This window comes from Cryptomeria japonica, chromosome 5, assembly GCF_030272615.1.
Source record: "Cryptomeria japonica chromosome 5, Sugi_1.0, whole genome shotgun sequence".
NCBI lineage: Eukaryota > Viridiplantae > Streptophyta > Pinopsida > Cupressales > Cupressaceae > Cryptomeria > Cryptomeria japonica.
In genome coordinates, this window is record NC_081409.1 from 393,697,124 (window position 1) to 393,719,011 (window position 21,888).

Sequence of the window (21,888 nt, forward strand, 5' to 3'; positions counted from 1 at the left end):
AGTAATTGAACTTTAATTGCAAATTAGATTAGTTATGTATATATATTTTTGTTGTGTTCTAACAATCTGTTTTGCAGGACAATGATCTCTAACTAGTAGGGACATTACAACAAGATCAAATTAGAACAAAGTATCACAATTAGGACTATTCACAAATAACAATAATTTCATTTCAAAACACGATTCATTAATATTATAAGATTACAAAGTAGAGATTCCATGCCAAACATGGATGGATCACATAACAATACTAAGATGAAATGAATATATAATACAATCTTTCCATGCCCTTTTGGAAATCCTCCAAAAATTACAAGGTGCAACTTATAACAATACTACAATTTTCACAAGTATGGCACGATATAATAGTATGAATCCACCAAAAGCTATTGGATCCTTTTAAGAATTCCACAATACTTTTCCATGATTCCATCGAGCAATCCCAATGGTGATCAATGCAACCCAACCATGTGGGATGTGAAGGCTCACCCCTCTATGCTAAGAGATGAACTCCATGGTTGCAAACATACACATGACACACAAAGTTGTCAAACACCTCACAACAAATAACAATGTTTCTCAACACAGAGTTGGAAACATCAATCCAGTTGACCAAAGAAAGAGGATGGTAGCAAGATATGGAGTGCTTATCCCCATGGTTCTGCAAATGCAAGCTAGGACTTGAGTAGATCAAGAATGTCTCAATAGCAAGTGCTGTTTTATATACACTTGACCAATGCAGGATGTCTTTTCAAATGTCCATTTAATCAATACATGAACAAAGCCAATTCTTTAATTTAAGATGTGACACATCTTAAAAATAGCATCCATTTAATCTTATGTATATTATTGTTATACAACACACCTCTTTTACCCATTATGTGTTATGATCATTAGCCCCAATTTTCAGCAGTAGAGGATGCTAGATATCATTTTTTGCAGCAAACCAGCATATACAGCCACTTACTTGGCATATCAGCATTGAGAGGGTAGATCCATCAACATAACTTGTATCTTCCGCAATCCAAGTGGCTGCGCCAGCACTTTGGGAGGCTTCAAAAATGGTTTTGGTGTTATTTGTTGCTGCACCAACATTAGGAAGTACAGATCTGTCCTAGTTTTTCTGTTGGATTATTACATTTGAGTGTACCAGCCTTGGAGGGTCTAACATCAGTTTGGACAAGTATTGCCAGCATTTATTGTTGTTTGTGGGCATTTTCTGAGTTGTTGTTGGCATTTTGGAGGGTTTGGTCTGCTCCACTGCCTTTTGATTGTTTCCAGCTGCCACATTACCTATCTAGGTCTTTTTCTTTGCCATTGCTGCTGCTACAGCACTTCTATAGTCAGATTCAGAAAATAAACTTGCCAAATATTCACCAAATAGGATTCCTATAGTGTGTGGTAACTGCACATTCATCATTTTCAGCCAAAATCAATTCTTGTAAGTCTTGATTTGTACATATTAGTCATTGTAAGTTGCTCCAGAATGTTGCAAATCAAATAAAAGTATTTTGAAGGTGATAAATTAGTGTTTAAATCAGATCCAAGAATGTTTGATATCTTAGGAATCCATAGTTGTGTGGTTGTTGGTATATGAGGGCCCAATTTATTCATTTTCAGGAATATCAGCATTGATTTTTGATATATATGAGCATAGACTATTCAAATCTGAGTGTAATTGTATCTCACGGATGTTAAGTCATCTGTCCATTTTGTTTCAGACTTTAACCAGCACTTTCATATGGGTTATTTTAATTTATCATATATAAATTGGATTTGGCTATTTTGGGTGAAGCTGAAGTGGTATTCCAGCTATAGAAGCTTAGACAAGAAGTTTCCAGTGATTTATTTCTATTTTTGATTTGCTGTTCGAGTTTGTGTTTTGCATCAGAAATTATAAAATCACATAAAAATTAGAAAACATACAAAAATTTCCTAAAAGGGAACATTGCAAAAGTTATCCTCAGTAAATCCTTTCACCATGCATTGAACCATGTGAAGTTCTAATTTGGTTTATATCAACTCATCTGACCATCCATCTGAAGTGTTTCCTTGGTGGGTCATTGTGAGAGTATGGCTTTATAAAAATAGTGAGATAACTGCCTGTTGGCTGTTTTGAGTAATTTGCTGTATTTTTTTTAATTATAAATACTAGGTAAAAACTTTGTGATTAAGTGATGTTGTGAAGAAATCAATCCAATTACAAGTGCTAGGGTATAATGTATTGGATAAGTGAAAATCTAGCTCCTTTTTTATTCAAAATTTGAACTTCTGTCAATTCGCTCTTTTTAATTTGAAGTTGGGAAAGAAGGCATGTAAATACCTCAACATTCAGCACCATATTCTAATCTGGATGTTTTGTGTTCACAGGATTCATTTATTCGTGCAAAGAAATGGATACAAGAACTTCAAAGACAGGGTAACTATTTTTATTATCCATATTTCATTGAGCAACTCACCTTTGCTGTAGAAACTGGCTGGAATATAACTAAGAACATGAGTTCTTGAAGCCTTGAAATATTTTATGGCTGTGAAAGGTCTGATAAGGCAGTAGCTTTGGGTCACAGCTATATTTTTTGGTTTCTATCATTTGGTTTTGGTCAGTTAAGTGGCTGGTAAAACTGAAACTTGGATTCTGTTGTTCAATATGGAGATCTTTTGGAGAACTTTTCAAGTCTGTTAATATTGTCACTTTGCTTTTCGGAATTCATGCCTGAATGTATGGATAATAAGTCAATCTCATGGTCGTCGAGTTTGTTGTGAAAGTGTCTGATCAAGAATCTATACTTGAGCGTAGGCATAATAGGTCAATCTTATGGTAAACAAGTTTGTTTCTGAACTGGCTGATCCATTAGATGATTTTTTTGTAACAGAAACATCAAATTATGGATACACCATAGGCCATGACAGTTTGTTGTGAAAGTGTCTGATCAAGAATTTTTACTTGAGTGTAGGCATAATAGGTCAATCTTATGGTAAACAAGTTTGTTGTTGAAGTGTCTGATCCATTAGATGATTGTTTTGTAACAGAAACATCAATTTATGGCTACAACATAGGCCATGATAAGTTTGTTTCTGCTGGATACCTGTGTCCTAAATCATCTTGAGAAATTGATGCTCCTTTACTTCTCCATTTTATCTTGAGATATCAACAGTTCTTGTTTCTACATGTGTGAATGCTCATAGTTTTAACTGGTTGTTTAATGTACAGGCACTCCAAACATGGTGATGGCACTTGCTGGAAACAAGGCTGATTTGATGGCAAAGAGGAAGGTGGAGCCAGAGGTATATATAAATTTTTGTCTTTTACTTAAAAAAAATTACTGATGGGAGAATAATTCAAATGGTTATGCCCTTGATTGACTCAAAAATAGACCATAGAGATCACATATCTGTTAGAATTCGTGAAATGCGAATCCCACAAGCCTAGTGATCTTCTGCAAGAATACCTGTCACACATAAAGAGAGAATTGAACAGCAAAATAATTGAAGACAATAACAATGAAATTGATTGAATTGCTTGAGTTACAATGAAGGATATAACATCCTTATAAATAAATTTAACTCTAAAGATAGAAACCCTAAATGGTGGAGTGTACAAGATAGACTGAGAGTTTGAAACACAATGCATGAATCAGTTATGTATGCACAAATAGTATAATAGACTAATTAATGCATGAAACTCTCAAAAATCTAAACATAGTATGCTTTTCCTAGTTTTCATTATGCATGGAGATAAATATTAATTAATTATCCCTAATTAATTAATTAACTGAATAATAAATGCCAATAATTAATTACTAATTAAGACAGGTTTTTTAGTGAATTAATGCAATTAAGTGGATAATTAATAGATAAATTATTTATTCCAACACCCCCCTCCTGAATGCACAACTGAGGAGAGAGGCAAAAAAGATATAGGAAAAAAGCATGCAAAGATGAATGCAAAATGGGTCCCAGCATAAAGCCTGATGAAGTACCCATGAACAAACATGGAAGTTTCTCAAAAACGAAGCAAAGGAGAAAACTCAGTGGGAACAAAACTCCTCTCCAAAAGAGAAACAAAAAAGAAAGTACAAAATTGAGACAAGAAAGGTGGAGCTCGGATCACATAAAGGCAGAATAGGACCAGAGAAAACACTGTTGACTTCGGAAGGAAGAGACAGTGGTCTGGTAAGCAGTTTGTAAAAATGGACCTGAGATCTGGATAGAGCTTTGAATCATCTTTCCGATGATATCCCATTTGCAAAAAATGGAGTTTGGATGCACAAGATATGCCCTTGAGAGTGCAAACAACAACTTTTGACTTCAACCGGCAAAAAAACCTGCAAAATGGTAAAATCAGAAAAAAATACCTCCATATCTGGATCGGGCTTAGAAAGAGCTTTCCAACGATATATGACTGCTCAATTTCAACTCCGTATGACGAAGTTATAGCGAAAAAACCAACCCCTTGTTTTAGGGCACAAAGAGGGTCGAAAGGGGGCCATGATGCTGACTGTACCGCTGACGTCGGTGCTGATGCAATGTACTTTTGCTGCAATGGGTTGACCTTTTATTAAAAAAAATAACCTTTTTGTAACAACAATCACCCACTTGATTTTAAAAAAAAAATAAAAATAAAAAACCAGCAATCAATTTTTTTTTTAACCAGCTAATTGAATTTTTTTTTGGAAAATATTTCTGATGCAGGTGTAGGTACGACCGTACGGATTTTCGTGCCTCAAAAAACGCGCCAATAAAAAAATCATTATTTTTTTTTCTGACCTTCGATTTTGATGACTTGACAGGTGATTTAGTGGTTTTTGGCCACTGCGGATGCAATGGTGAGGTCTGTTTGGGCTCAAAATGCCTAGAAAATTGCAGGCACCCCCAGAGATCTGAAAAAGCATAAATTTTCAAACCTTTGCAAATCTGACGTGTATCCGATTTCAGCGAAACAAAAGGCGATTTAGACTTTCTCGAGCCTTCTGGAACTAATGGTGTGCTCCAAATTAACCGAAGATGAACGATTTGCTGTGTATGCAAAATAATCTCTAAAAGAAGCGAACAAGAATCTTCAAATCTGGAGCTCTGATACCATGTTAGAATTCGTGAAATGCGAATCCCACAAGCCCAGTGATCTTCTGCAAGAATACCTATCACACATAAAGAGAGAATTGAATAACAAAAAAATTGAAGACAATAACAATGAAACTGATTGAATTGCTTTGAAATTGTTTGAGTTACAATGAAGGATATGACATCCTTAAGAAATCTAACTCTAAAGATAGAAACCCTAAATGGAGTCTACAAGATAGACTGAGAGTTTGAAACACAATGCATGAATCAGTCATGTATGCACAAATAGCATAATAGACTAATTAATGCATGAAACTCTCGAAAATCTAAATTTAGTTTGCTTTTCCTAGTTTGCATTATGCATGGAGATAAATATTAACTAATTATGCCTAATTAATTAATTCACTAAATAATAAATGCCAATAATTAATTACTAATTAAGGCACAAATTATTTAGTGAATTAATGCAATTAAGTGAATAATTAATATATAAAATATTTATTCCAACAATATCAAAACTTTAGACTATCTAAGATCTGTCAAAAACACGAGTCGTAGGACACTCACCAATTCTGTCAACGATTATAATAGATTGATGCAATGCTTGTCCATAATAGAGGCAGAGGAAAGTAACCTGATCATTTTCCTTCAAGGGAAGTGAAATGATGGGAGTAGGAGTCTTAGCTTAGAAATGTAAGCTAAGAACTTAGGTGGTCACTAGTTCCACTTGGTTTCATTAAGGAGGGATAGTCAATAAGATCCAACTTCAGTCCTAAAGGAGAGTTGGATGCTGTATGTGATTATTCTCCTCTTTTGTGTTTGTTGATTGATGATGATTAGATGCAAGAACTAGGTAAAGTGCTAGGAAATTGCCAAGAATCAACATAAACTGAAAGATGTGGAACTGTAGATTAGAAAGTAAGCTAAGATCTAGAAGTGAGATATAGAGAGGAACTTGTCATTGAAATTTGGGCTTGAAAGTGCTGGTTTGGGGAGTGAGGCATCACTGACTAGAGGTATCTTTGTCAACCTTGATGTGTGGATTCCGGATCAAGATGCTCTACAATTCGTTCTCCCAAAATTTCAGCAAAAAAGTGTTAGTCACTGGAGCAAACTAATAGTGACTAGGTTTTTCATTTGTTCAAAATTTGGAACTGTGCATCTTTGTTTTCTCTTTGCGAATTTGCAACTCTTTGTCGTCAGATTCAAAATCTACATCGATTTTGAGGGGAAAAGTGTTGGGTTGTATAAGGGCTTGCCTAAGTCAAACCCCCATAGGAATTAACCTCCACTACAATGATGATGATTAGAAAATAGAACTTACCCTTGGTAGGGCAAAGGCTAAATCTAAAGTAAAATGCTAAATTGAGAAGATTATACCTTAAGCTTGATAATGGTGGTGATGTAGTGCTCTTTGGATAGGATCCTCAAGTGTTGATGCAATAACATGACATGGTAAGACAAGATCAATCGTGAAAACACACTTGCATGTAGGTTGTTGTAGCTTGCTACTCCATAATGCTCAAAGTTGAAGAAATTCACTTATAATGCTTGCCTTAGGATTAGGAACTTGCTTGATGATTGTAGGATTAAAATGAATTAGGAAAGATGCCTTTATATAGGGTTCCTAAGGTATTTCATAAATTAGGCCGACTCCCAACGATCATATACAAATATTGGGATTAGATAACAAATGGCGGGAATTGACACATTGACACATTTGATTTTGGGCCCATTTCTGGGGACTATCCGTCTAGTGCCCTAGTTCATTAGGACTATGGCACTTAGCATCCTAGTCCGCCTAGAAAGGGGTGAAAGAGAGGCAGATGCGAAGTGCAAAAGTATAGGACATAGGATCTAGTCACCAAATGAACATATGACGACAGTTTGGTAGTGACAAGGTTAGAAATAGGCTAAAAATGAGCTATGAGGGGGCACACTAAAGCAAGGGCCCAAAAAGGAGTTTGAAATTGTAAAGGGCTACAATTTTTTGACACTACATTTAGCCCCCACTTTAGTGGGAGTATGAACTTATGCTCATTTTCATGAGAGAGAGAGAGAGAGAGAGAGAGAGAGAGAGAGAGAGTACTCCACTAAGTTTGAGAGAACAAGCTCCCAATCTTAGGATCTTAACTCAGACAGTCACATCCAAGGATGACAAAAAACAAGGCAAAAAGGCAAACAAAGGAATAAAGACATACAAAGAGGTTAGCATAAAACAAAGGCTCCAAGTCAACTAGTTGAAGAAACCTTTCTAATCAAAATGTCTCAACAACTAATATCACTCTTGGAATGTTATTGCAAGAGCACAAGTGGTCCTATAGAAAAAACAAGAGCATATACCAATTGATGAGACAAGAAGTCATGATCCAACAGCTAGCAAGATGTGTTATGCTATGGGTCCATGGGAAACCATGAATTCAACTGGCCAACAAGGTGTGTTGTGCTTGGTGATTCATGTTAAAGGCATGGATTCTACTGGCTAGCAAATTGTGTTATGCTAGGTGATCTCTGAAAAAGAGGGAGAAGCATAGATTCCATTGGACAACAAGAAAGACTAAAATTCAGAAATCCTAGAAAACCTATAAGAACAAGTTAACAAATTGGTTATCCAACAAGAAATAAGGACATCTGAGCCTCAATGTATATGGTGCATTTATTGTAATAAAGGACACATCCAAAATGAATGCCCCAAGGACAAGGCAGAAAAGACGTTAGATGCCTTAAGAGCAATCAAACCTAATTCTATGTATTGTGCGTATTGTCAAGAGTGGGATCTCAATCTCACCAAGAACTATCCGAGAAATAGACTTCCCATATGAAATGGAGGTAATTCATGTTCTCCAAATAGAAGTTGTACATAGGAAGAAATAGATGAAGTAGGCTACCAGATTCCCCCATGGCAGGATAACCGGCATGCCTATGCAATGCAAAACAATCAAGGGTATCGGGAAGATAATAGAGATTCTAATTATAGAGGAGGCCAAGGAAATAGGAGCAATGACGCAACCTGCTTCAACTGTGGGAAAATTGGCTACTATGTATTGGAGTGTTGGGAAGAGAAAAGGCTAAGGGGAAGAACATACAATGTTCACATGTGAAAAAGCAATTTTTTTTATACAAATCAAGACTGCAACCAATCTTCTTAGAGCAATGAGCTATAGAGAGAAGTCAACGTGATTCAGAGAGTACCACCACAAGGAGTAAGAGGTTGCCATTGAATGGATGTGTGGACTTTAGACACTTCATAGGAGGACAAGTCAAGAGAAGAGTTGGAAGTGGAAAAGAAGACGAAAAACACAGGAAAGAAGAAAGCTAATGTGCTCACTAGACAAGGCACTAATGCTAGGAAAAACAAGAAGAAATCCCTGGTGGAAGAAGGATTTGAGGACTACTATAGTCCGAAACAAACTAAGGAAGGTGATGAACAAACACTGTTCCAGCTGGACAAAAAGAAGCATGATAGAATAGCAGAAGAGGCTAAACAATCTATAAAACAATAGTTATAGGATGAAGTAGCATGTTTTACTGAACAAGATGTCAATATATTAAAGGATTTGGTTGCCATGGCTAGGGAGAAAGACCTGGTAGTCAAGTTATAACAACTGGGGAAATATTGGAATAAATAGCCACTAGTAAATCAACTTTCAAAGGATTGGAATTGGAAGAGTGGTCTCTTTCTCACAAATGTACAATTAAATAATCACAAGGTTAAGTATGTACTGGTTGATCTCGAAGAAAACCTTAATATTATACCCTCTACAACATGGGAAAAATTAGGCAGACCAAATTTGGTAAACATACTCTTGAATGTTTGTTTTGTTGATGGCTCCAAAATAAATACTCTAGGCACATGGAAAAAAGTAGAGGTCAATATCAAAGGAATTAAACAATGTGTTAATTTTGAGGTAGTACAAAGGAGGGAACCTTTTAACACATTCTGGGCTCTACTAGTCTTAGATGGTTTGTGAACTCAAACGGTATTGTGGACTCCTGGAAAGAGATCTCCTTTTTTGACAAAATTAGAATAGTCAGAATTCCTTTAGCTGACCTGGAGGATACAACTTATATTGAGGAGATTACATAAGAACGGGCCAAAGAGGATGTTATGAATCTCTATGCTATCTCTAGCCTTTCAAATGGATGGAAGGAGGAAAATTTAAACACTGAAGGAGAATTGTAACTTTAAAGCCAAATTGGTAGCATTGATAGTGATGAAATGTTAAGAGCATGGATGCAATGTGAGCCTGAAGTCACATCCTTGAGAGTATGGATTCTGGAGAGCATTCTTAATCCAAACTAGATAAAACTCGAGACATAGAAGAAACTAGGAAAAGGTCACAATTATATTGAAACAAAGAAGCATATGCAAACTAAGTCCCAACACATCATACCATGGCAATTCCAGGTGACTTGCAAGAGATATGCTAAAATATACATCTCACAACAACATTGCGTCCATGCTGCTCAAACGGCCTTAGAAGGACAACTTTGCCACCACCAAGAAAACGAAGGGCGAAGTTAATGAGTTATATTAGTACTACCTACAATGGCCTAGCTTGCTGAAACCTTTCAAGGTAAAAATGGAGCAGTTGGAGGCACAAATCTCACAAAATTTCAAACACTACGATGCCATGCAGGACATGGATGGGGCAGAAAGGGCAAATATTGAAAGTCGGCATGACCAACATCAACAACAGCAAGACCAATTGGATAAAGCAATGAAGAAATTTCGACAGTTGAGGGATTTTGTTAATATTCAACTGGCACATATCGTAGGGTTTGATCAATGATTCACAGATCTTTCTCCAAAAAATATAGATTTTGACATCACTTTTGAAAGTAGAAACCTAGTTCACCAACTACAAATAGTCAGGTAACAATAGGATGATTAGTTCTAGACATTGCAAGTAATCTACAAGGACATTTTGCCACAAAGTAGTTGACTTGAGGACAAGTCAAGGTTTTATTGAGGGGGTGTTGACGGGAAAATGGGATACAGATACCGGTCTAGAGATATAAGGGTGTAACCCGGAAACAGGATTCTAGAAAGTATAGGTTAGAAGATAGAATAGTTTTAGGGATATTATCTAAGGGTTGCATCCCTATTAGGAGATATAAGTATAGATAAGAGGTCTATTCACTAGAATAGAAGAGAGATAGAAGAGTTAGAAGCTATAATAGAAAAGATATAAGGAGGTATAAGGAATGTATGAAAGATCCCCGATGGATCTCTTTTGCTGATCTGCTGTAATTTTTATTATTTTAAATTGATTTTTCCCGTTTATTAATATTTTCTTTCAGAAATAGACAGAAGTTGCAGAAGGGTTGGATTCTTTTTGTGTTTTGATGATTTTTCAACAAGTAATAAATGAAGTACAAGTACATGAACAAAGTACTGAAAATGAAGTTCATATACAGCCAAAACAAATTCGATTCAAGGCAGATTTCTGAATATAAAATCAAATATTTGACCAGATGAAGATTTCCAATAATTTCAGGAAGATGACAATCAGGAATGAACCCAACCTGGACGTTGAAAGAGTAATATAACCAGGAATGAAGCTGCGGCAAGATTCCAGCCCTCCAAGTGCTGCACGTTGGAAGGAAAGTGGCTGCCAGGTACAACCGTACGGCTGCCAAGTACACCCAACTGGATAGAAACCCCCAAACCCCACGCTGAACTTTGTCAGAATCACCAAAACCTCCAGAAAGTGTGCCGTACAATCTCCAAGATGCTAATAACTGCAAGCAAATCCAAACCACTGTATTGGGGGCTACGTCCCAAACAGGCAAGGCATTAGGGTTGGCGTCCTAGATGCTGAAAAGCTCTTCCAGAGCCAAAATCTCAAATCCAAGATGTAAAATGTGTAGAAGATACCCAAGAATTAGGTCTCAACTTCCTTATAACACCTTTCCACTTAGCTCGAACCCTAAAAGTGACTCAATGTGGTGTTTAGGGTTAAAATGTTATATATTTCTCATTTTAAGTTGCCAATTGCATAGAAAACGACCTTTTTTCAAATATAAAGAAATCCGTTCACCGAAAGGATCTGAGTGAAGAGAGAAATATTTAGAAAAGTCCAAAACCTTTCCAACGAGCTATTACACCAAGGGATACACATCCAGATGAGGCCAAAAACCCCTTATTACTCCAAAATGGCTATAAACATAGCCTTATTTAAATAATAAACGCTAACTTAGGAAATATTAAAAATATAACCCAAATAGCTGCAAAATGCTCAAATGACACCACAAACCAGAAAGTCAACCTGCGACCTGTCTGTGACTGAAGTCAGAAATCAAGGATCCACTTGCAATCTCATCCCTAAAATCTAGGGATGCTCCTAGAAACTAGGAAACAAACCCAAATCCTCTGAAACTGAACCCAAGGAATAATTTCAAGGAGACCCAACCCTGGGTATGGTCATAACCTCCTAAATAGTAGGGATATCCTCCATAAACGTAGGAACTGCCTCCTAAAAATAAGGAACTGCTCCAAACTGATCAACTACTGTTAGAACACCAAGTCCCCAACACTGTATAACCACACTGAGTCTCTATCCATCATTGTCAGCCTACAAGACCCTATAATAAGCTGACTCACATGTCTCTGCTAGACAGAGCTAAAGAGGGGACATGACAATGTACTTGATATTCCGATAAATGAATACAAAGATATCTGATTGTCGAGCTTGATAATGTCTAATGTTTTCTTTTTAAGTACTTAGAATAGATCTAGAATCTCTATATACCACCTCAATAGGATCGAGTCTAGGGTAATTAGACTACAAGTAGAGAAATCTTTTAGGAACAAAACTCTGGTCCATCTCCTTCAGATTTGTTGCTAACAATGTCGTAATTTTTAATTTTTAATTTTTTAAAAATTGTTTGCGAATTTATTTTCTCTATCATATCACTTGTTGTGGGGATAATCAGGTTTGCAGATACAGACTCCTAGATTTGGAGAGATTTATGAGATTTTCGATAGCATGCTTGATCAAATGAAGAAAGCAATTTGTGACAACGATCTTGGATTAAAATTCTATGAGGGGCATATTAAGCCTATTGTGACAAAGAGGTGGAACACAATGAACACCCCTCATATGGCTGCCTATGCTCTTAATCCAAAGTGGTATGCAATGCTTCCTTTTGAGGGTGATAAGGTAATAGAGGGGCTTATGGCAACCCTTTGTAAAATGTATAGCACCAAGGAGACGACCTACTTTGAGAGTAGTGGCTTCCATTTTTCGATCTTTAGGGTCCTACATTTAGCAGTCCAGAGGTTGGGATGGAAAGGGTCATTATTGCACAAAAAAATCCCATTGGACAATGGAAAATTTATGGGAAGGACACATTAGAGTTGAAGCAACTTGTTGTTTGTTGACTCTTACAGATTGCTAGTTCCTTTTCTATAGAGAGGAATTGTCCACCTATGGATTCAACTACTAGATTAAGAGGTACAAACTTACCTCGGAACGAGCAGAAACTAGTTGCAATTCATAGGTCCTCAAGACTTTAGGATCAATAGATTACTAAGTATTGAGAAACTCCAACACATTGGGATGTTGATCACAAAGATGAAAGGCAAATCGACGAGGTAGAGGTGCAACCGGGAACGATCGGGCTTTTGTACTCCATCAAGTTTCGGGGATGGGAATGACAAGGGACAACGAGATGTGTTTCCAGTACAAGGGTACTTTTGGGCCATTTTTTAGGGGACAACAAGGGACAGTTGTTAAAAAATAGGGAAAATTTTAAAAATATAGAGAAATTGTAAATATGCATATCATAACATTGATAAAGAATTCATCATAGACATCGTAGAAGCATAATACATAGCATTAGACTTGAGTTGAGATTTCACATGAGAATTGACAAACAAATTAAATTTTTTTCATCAATGTGCATACATATTATATAAGAATTATTTAAAAAATGCCCAAAGGGTCCAAGTTTCAAGTATGAAATGACATAAATTGTAAACAATAAACATAGAAATAAGATATTGCTTTCCATAATCTTTGATGGCAGGTCTACAAGTCTAAATCAAAATCAGAGCTCAAGCCTGAATCACTGCTAGTATAATGGGCTGCCTCAACCAATGGAACCCCAACCGATCCCTCAGGTGTCTCGTCCTCGTCAATTTGCATAACATCTTCGGGATTGACATCCTATTGTGACGTATTCACACATCGCCCCATTGCAAATGGGGACCCCTGCTTTTTGCTCTCTAGGGTTTGTTTTTTGGATCTTTTAGGTTTTAGTCTGTTAGCTTTTGCATGGTGAGTGCTGTCAGGAGGATCATTGGATAGCAGGCTCTGCTTGAGCTAGGGTGAGTCAGTTGATGCTCCAGGTTAAGGGCGTTTTTCAAGGTCTTCCTTAGGCTTGGTTTTGCTGGTGGTGTCCTGTTTGAGTTAGAGGAAGTCAGTGAGTGGTTGAGCAAATTTGGCTAAGGAATGGAAGGGATGAATCAAATGAAGGTGAATTGAGCCTAGATTGTGATTTTCGCTCCTGACCCTTCCAAAGGGTCCAAAGCGAAAATCCTTATGCACCTCAATTTATCACTTGTCAAGACCAAATTCCTAGTTTTTGAGGCATGTGTGGAGGTGTTTGTGAATGTTCTAACCTTAGGAGGAGAGTAAAGGTGGATGAGGTGAAGATTTTAGCCAAGAATGAGAATTTCGCTCCTGACCCTTCCAAAGGGTCCAGAGCGAAATTCTTGAAAACACTCATTTCACTCATTTTTCCTTTAGCCAAAGTCAGGACCAAGGTGGAGATGCATGAGGAAAGATCTTTGTTTGCCTCCCAAAGAGAATTGGAGTTGAAAAGGTCAAGAGTCAAGCCCAAATCATGATTTTCGCTCCTGACCCTTCCAAAGGGTCTAGAGCAAAAATCTTTGTAGCCCATTTATCCTTCCCAATTTTGGCTAAGTGTTGGTTTCTAGGGCATGTTTGGGGGTGAATTGATATGTTTTTGCGTGGAGATGGAGTTGATTGATTTTGAAGAACAAGATTTTGGCCTAAAGGAGAATTTCGCTCCTGACCCTCCCAAAGGGTCCAGAGCGAAATTCATCATAAACCTTATTTGTTGCCTTGAATGGACTAGAAACCTTTTTCCTAATGTGGAAAATGATCTAATTTTGCCTTATGAGGTGGTTTGGAGTTTGAAAAGTGAACAATCTAGCCTGGAATGAGATTTTCGTTCCTGACCCTTCCAAAGGGTCCAGAGCGAAAATCTTCTTGAAGCTCATTTCCTCCTAAGTTTGACTAAATTTTGATTTGCAAGGTATCTTGGAAGGAAGGTTGGACATTCTTGTTGCCTTTGAAATGTTTTAAAACATTGAAAATGAAGGATTTTGGACCAAAAAGGGAATTTCGCTCCTGACCCTTCCAAAGGGTCCAGAGTGAAATTCCTAAAAGCTCTTATTTTTGCATTGAAGAAGGTCAAGTGCTTGGTCTTTTATGAATTGAATGGAAGGGAGATAGCTTGTCTTTGCCTCTTGAAGATGTTTTGAATTGAAAAAATGAAGAATCTAGCCCAAGTCAAGATTTTCGCTCCTGACCTTTGCAAAGCGTCCAGAGCGAAAATCTCTCTAAGAGGAATTTCTTTCCTTGTTTGGCCAAATCTTGATGACCAAGGCATGTTGAAGGAGAGAATTGACATGTTGGAATCCTTGGGGATGCTTGGAAGTTAGGAAAATGAAGGACTTTAGCCAAGAAAGGAAATTTCGCTCCTGACCCTCCCAAAGGGTCCAGAGCGAAATTCCTTATAAGCCTACTTTTTGACCTTTCTTGGACATGAAACCTTGTTCCTAGGGCAATGAAAGATGAAATTCTACCTTGCGAAGAAGTTTCAAGTTGAAAAAATGATGATTTTTGGTCAAGAATGAGAATTTCGCTCCTAACCCTTCCAAAGGGTCCAGAGCAAAATTCTCTCAAAACTTCTCTTTGCTATCAATTTTTTGCTAAGATCAAGTGTGGGATAAGGTAAAATCAAGGAAAAGTTGCCCCTAAGAGTGACTTTAAGTTGCTAGAAACCATGAAAGATGAAGGAATTGAGCCTAAAAGTGATTTTCGCTCCTGACCCTTCCAAAGGGTCTAGAGTGAAAATCCTAAAAACCATCTTTTCTTCCAAAATTTGTGCAAAGTCAAACGTGAACAAGGGTGAGAAGAGTCATTTGGATTGCCTTAGAGTGGATTTTGGTCGCCAAGAATGCAAATTTTGAAGCTAAAATGAGAATTTCGCTCTAGACCCTTCCAAAGGGTCCAGAGCGAAATTCTTAAGATCACCCCTTTTTCCTTGCAAATCAAGTCAAGATTTTGATTTTATGACCTAGAGAGGAGTGAGGCAAGGTGTTCTAAGTCTTGGAGGTAATTTGAAGTTGAAAGGATGGCGAAATAGCCCTAAAACAAGATTTTCGCTCCTGACCCTTCCAAAGGGTCCAGAGCGAAAATCCTAAAATCTACCTATTCCTTTCAAATTTATACTAAGCTATGCCTAGACCAAGGTGAAAGATGCCCTTGAGATTGCCCTTGAGTTGATGGTTGTCTCCAAAAATGATGATTTTAGGCCAGAGGAGGAAAATCGCTCCTGACCCTTCCAAAGGGTCCAGGGCGAAAATCCTTCAATCACCTATTTTGCCTTGCAAAATCAAGTTAAACTTAGGTTGGATGAAAGAAGAGAAGTATTTCCTTGCCTTGTGAGGTGGATTGAAGTTGAAATGATGAAGAAGTGAACTACAAGCAAGAAATTCACTCCTGACCCTTCCAAAGGGTCCAGAGCGAAATTCATCAAAATCCCTATTTTCTCCTTGTGTCAAGTCAAGAATTTGAGTCCTAAGGCGTAGTTGGGGTTGAAATGATGTTTCTTTGCTCGTTAGGATGAATTCAAGTGAAGGAGATGAGGAATTAAGACCAAAAGTTTGAATTTCGCTCCTATCCCTTCCAAAGGGTCCAGAGCGAAATTCTTAAAACCTCCATTTTTGCCCCAAATTTACATCAAGCTTGGTGTTGGTTGAGAATGAGGACGTCCTTGGGCATGTATCTAAGCAAGTATGATCACAAGGTGAGAAGAATTTGGGCCAGGAATGCAAAATTCGCTCCTGACCCTTCCAAAGGGTCCAGGGCGAAATTCCTATAGGGCCTATCGCTGGAAAGACTCTTGAACAACTTAATTTTGATGTCTTCTTGTTGATGATTTAAGGTATAAAATGCTATGTTGAAATGAATTTATTATGTGTCCTGTTGACGTGTATTTTGTACACTATCAAACACAGAATAAAATACCCAAGGGTACCTTATCCTCTCTTGAATAAAGCCTCCGAATGCTGAAGATGTCGCAAAAAGGATCAATCGGGATGACTTCAAGGTTCTTTGATGTAGGGTCTCTATGTGTGGATAAGCTCTCTGTGGTATGATGTGATTTGCTGGAATCACAAGGGGACTTACATTCGATGATTGAATGTCTGATCTGCTTCGAATATTGCTAGAACATAGGCTCTTACTAACTTTGACTTTAAAAAAAGGAAAAAAAGAGGAGGGTGAGGAAAGAATCTAATCCTAATACTAAGGAATGTAGGAGCAATGATTGATCTTTGATGAAATTCTAACTAGGTCTTGTTTTGACATCGCAGGACCATCTCCACAAGGCTAGTGCGATCTTCGAGGGAAAGCTTTATGATGTTCAAATCATTGCTGCAGGCATAGACACCATTAGATTGATGCATATCAATGAAGAAGCGACAATTGAAGTTAAGCTTAAGCTGAATGATTCCAATTGACTACGCAAGGCAAGTCTGCAATCAACAAACTGCTAGTAGTATGGATATACGAATTCCACCATCAATCAAGCACATTTCTTCCATTCATCTAATAACATGAAATCAAATATGAGAAGTATAAAGACCATGCAAATTGTCGAATCGACCCATAAATTTCACCATTTCTTCAATGAAGTTACAAGTCTTTTACAACAACATCTTGGCAACAATCTTTGCCTTCTCTTTCTACTCTACTCTAATTGCTATTCTATCTTATTACTTATCTATCTCTTATCTATCTAATGCTTCCAACTATTTTCTAACTCCTAATTTATTGCCTTTACAAAATGAAATGCCAGGGCTTATATAGTGCCCTCAATACAATTCGATGGCTTAGATCAATTCGAGATCAATGGCCAAGATTCAACAATGAAAACCCTAATTAGGGTTTGTTACAACCATTACATAACATTTAATGCTTGACCAATGATAAAATTGTATTGCTTGGACACATGTCCTCTCTAGAAAATTCCACCAATGAATAGCCGGGGTAGGTACATCGGAGTTTGTGCCACCTTCCATGAGTTAGGTACATTGAATCTGGACATGCTGAGGTGGACCACACTGACTGGAGAAGTGATGACTAGGATGCCACCTCGTCTGACACTTGTAACTTGGTAAATATTCAACTTGGTGTTGTTGAGAAGCTAGCTTTAATTAATTCATCTGGAACTATCTGCTTCTTCAACGAACCCTTGTTCTAACTTCTTGTGTCCTTGATGTGCAGGATGATGATGTACCTCGCCTTGTAATACTGGATTGGAGAAGGTCGCCCTTGATGACGTTAGTCCAAAGAAGGCTGTCCTTGTCGATGCTAGGCTGGAGGAGGTCGCCCTTGTCCTTGCTTGACCGTCCTTGATCTGGCTTGATTTTCCTTGAGGAGAGTCTTCCGACTTGTGGATCTTTCGAGCTTGGGAGTTGCCATCTTGGTACCTACACAACATTTCAAAATTAGTAATATATCTTTGAAAAAATTAAACTTTAAAAGGAAGATTCAAGATTTTAATTAGGAAACTTCATGATAAATCTTGAGTTATTATTTCCTAATTTAGGATTTTCAAAGCAAAATTTAAATCTTCAAAAATGGTGCCAAGGTGATTACGCCATACCTCCACTTGGGAATTAATTCTAAAAAATGATGCAAAAATAGGAGAATTCGCTAGGCAAAATGTAGATCAAGACTCCCTTTAGCAAAATGCGCCCCCTTTAGCTTGGAAAAGAACTCCATCTTCCACTAGCTTCTTCAAGATCTGGAAATTCGCCTTCAAATACCTTCAAAACATCTGGAATTTATCCTCCAATCTAGCAAGAAATACACCTCTCCAATAGCCTTCAAGATGAATTTCGCCCTTCTTAGTCTCCACTCCTGGTAGAAATTCGCTCCTCAAATTGCTCTTCCAAATCGCACTTGAAATGATGAGTGAATGATTTGAATAATGAAAAACATGCCTCAAATATATAGAGCGCTCACCATTTTATTTCCATGGGCCGACTTGGAAAAATAGGCCAAAAGATAAATAAAAATTAATAAAAGAAGAGGCCGACTTGATAAAAACATTAAATAATACCCCAAGTGCTCCAATTTTATTTTATTTTTTAAAAATAATAATAATTAATTTTAAATGCCTTTATAATTAAAAAATTCGATTTTTTTAGGCTCAAAAGTAATTATTAAATACCATGCGCTTTTATTAAATGCCAAAAATATTTCAAGGTTTTATCGAATCTGGCATTTAATGTAATTTGAAGGATATTTGGCGCCCAATCATGAAAAATAATGGCTATTAACAAGATCGCTCTGGTCCCTTGGTGAGGGACAGGAGCAATCTCACTCTAGACCTCACACTTCTTGTTTTTTACGTCCAAGACCTCATTTTTGACATCCAAGATGGCATTTTTACTTAGAATTTCGAGTTTAACCTATTCCATCTTTGGAATGAATGCCTTTTAAACCATTTTCGCCCTAGTCCCTTGGTGAGGGACAGGAGCGATTTTTGCTTTTCCTCCTTGGCCCTTGTCTTTTAAATCGTCAAATCAACTTGTGAGGGCAATTGATGATCCATGTTTGTTCTATGCATGCCAAACTTGTCTCTCCAAGACCAAATGAGCCCTCCTAAGGATTTTTCGCCCTGGTCCTTGACTGAAGGACAGGAGCGAATTTTGCATTTGAGCTCAAAATTGTTGATTCTTGAGGTTAATTCCACGTTCATCGTCCTTCGAAAGTCATTTTTTGACCTTGCGTAACCTTGCCTTGACGTAACTTTTGAAGGGAATGGTTGATTCTGTAGAAATCGCCCTGGTCCTCCAGTGAAGGACAGGAGCGATTTTGCATTTATGGCACAAATCCTTAATCATATTAACATCGAATTTTCTTCAAGGCGTAAAACATTGTTTCTTACTCCATCTTGAACGTTTGAAACGAAAGAGGCATTTAAAAATTAGGCATACTTGACTATTTCGCTCTGGTCCCTTGGTGAGGGACAGGAGCGCCTTGGCCACCACTCGTCCAGTCTTGCGGTCTTTGCAACTTTGTTTTCCTTTAAAGTATTCCCAATATCGTCTCCATCATGTGCCTTGGCTTGGATTCACCTAAATTTGGCGGAATAGACTTGATAATACATTTTTCGCCCTGGTCCCTGGGAGAGGGACAGGAGCGATTTTGCATTTATAGGTTCACTTGTGTTTTGCTAGCTTCGAAATTTATCTTCAACGGATCGATTGCGTCTTCCTTCACCCACTTCAAACGCGAAACTTGCCTTCCTTTTGCCAAAAACTTGTCTTGAGGGAAAATCGCTCTGGTCCCTTGGAGAGGGACAGGAGCGCCCTGGCCAGTCACCTTGGTCCCTTGGAGAGGGACAGGGGCGAACTTGTTACTTAGGCTGATTTTCTTCATTGTGGCGTACTTAAGTTATATTCAACGGGCAAAACATACTTCCCTCGACCTCCTCAAATCGCGAAACCACTTAAATCTTGCAAGGATAATGCGAAATTGGAATTCAAGCTCCGGTCCTTCAGTGAGGGACAGGAGCGATTTTTGCTCTCAGGGCCAAATCTTTTTACTTTTCACTTCAAATTTCCTTCGCTGAGGAAAATATCATCTCTTTACACGCCATGAATAAAAGTCCGAGTCCAAACAAGGTCTAAAAATGTGTATATGAATAAAATCGCTCTGGTCCCTTGGTGAGGGACAGGAGCGAATTTACCTATCTAGACAAATACTCCATCATTTCATCGTCCTTAATCAAGTTTGGATGCTCTATCACGTTCATTTTGTCCTCCATCATGCCTTTGATGTCTCAATTTGTCCAAACGAGGTCAGGAATGACTCCACTAAGCTTTTTCGCTCTGGACCCTTGGTGAGGGACATGAGCGATTCGCCTTGGACCCTTGGAGAGGGACAGGAGCGAAATTCGCTCTGGATCCTCAGTGAAGGTCAGGAGCGAAATTTGTCTTTTTGAACTCTCTATCAGGACAAGTATAAGTGACATTTCCTTCTATGTTTCTTCTTTCTTATACTTTAAGTTATATTCCATATATACTTTCAGGATGTTTGAGAGTGGTTTCAGACCTCCAGGAGTTATATTGCAAAATCTAGTTTTTTGAGGTTTTTCAGTTTCCAGACTTAGTCAAATTCAGGATCAGGACATTCCAGACTTAGCCAAATTTCAGGATCAGGACATTCAGACTTAGCCAAATTTTCTATCCTATTGATCTCCCCGACAGCACTCAAAATGCAAAGGCTAACCGACAAAACCCTAAAAACCTAAAAAAAACGAACCCTAAAAAGCAAACAAAAAAAAATAAAAATGGGTCCCCATTTGCAATGGGGTGATGTGTGAAAACGTCACAACTTCTAGCGCCAATTCTGTTGACGTGTATTTTGTACACAATCATACACAGGATAAAATGCCTTTAGGTATTTTATTCTGTGTATGATTGTGTACAAAATACACGTCAACACTACCCTGGTTATCCATTGGTCGAATATTCCAGAGAAGACGTGTCCAAATAATGCAATTATTTCATTGGCCAGAATTGAGTTTGTTGTAACAAACCCTAATTAGGGTTTTCATTGTAAAATCTTGGCCATCGATCTCAATTTGATCTGAGCCATTGAATTGTATTGAGGGCGCTATATAAGTCCTGGCTTCTCATTTGTAAAGGCTAATAGTTAGTCAGTAGTTAGAAGGTGAATAGTTAGAAATAGTGAATAGTCAGTTGATAGAATAGCAATTAAAGTAGAATAGAAAGAGAAGGCAAAGATTGTTGCCAAGATGTTGTTGTAAAAGACTTGTAAAACTTCATTGAAGAAATGGTGAAATTTATGGGTCGATTCAACAATTTGTATGGTCTCTATACTTCTCATATTTGATTTCATATTATTAGATGAGTGGAAGAAATGTGTTTGATTGATGGTGAAATTCGTTTATCCATACTACTAGCAGTTTGTTGATTGCAGACTTGCCTTGTGTAGTCAACTGGAATCATTCAGTTTAAGCTTAACTTCAATTGTTGTTTCTTCACTGATATGCATCAGCCTGATGGTGTCTATGCCTGTTGCGATGATCTAAACATCATAAAGTTTTCCTCTGAAGATCGCACTAACCTTATGGAGATGGTCCTGGGATGTCAAAACAAGATTTAGTTAGAATTTCATCAAAGGTCATTCATTGCTCCTACATTCTTAGTGTCAGAATTAGATCCTTCCCTCGCCCTCATCCTTTTTTCCTTTTTTTCAAAAAATCTAGACTAGTGAAATCCTATGTTCCAGTAATATTCAAAGCGAATCAGACGTTTAGGTCGTCAAGTGTAAGTCCCCTTGTGATTCCAGCAAAATCACATCATACCACAGAGAGCTTATCCACACGTAGAGATCCTACATAATAGAACCTTGGAGTTACTCCGACTGATCCTTCAGCGAGATCTTCAGCAGTTGGGAACTTTGTTCAAGAGAGGATAAGATACTTCGGTATTTTATTTTGTGTTCGCATGTGCATAAAAAACAC

At 37.7% G+C, this 21,888-nt stretch overlaps 1 protein-coding gene across 2 annotated transcripts in view; it reads left to right on the forward strand.

The window, feature by feature from the left end:
* The window catches only part of LOC131062325 (ras-related protein RHN1), a 148,495-nt gene that overhangs the window by 79,982 nt on the left and 46,625 nt on the right, over positions 1-21,888 (forward strand). For both annotated transcript variants that reach the window (XM_057995961.2, XM_057995960.2), the window contains 2 exons: positions 2,371-2,419; positions 3,212-3,285. In XM_057995961.2, the coding sequence (XP_057851944.2) occupies positions 2,371-2,419; positions 3,212-3,285 (123 nt within the window). The remainder of the gene's footprint in view (positions 1-2,370; positions 2,420-3,211; positions 3,286-21,888) is intronic.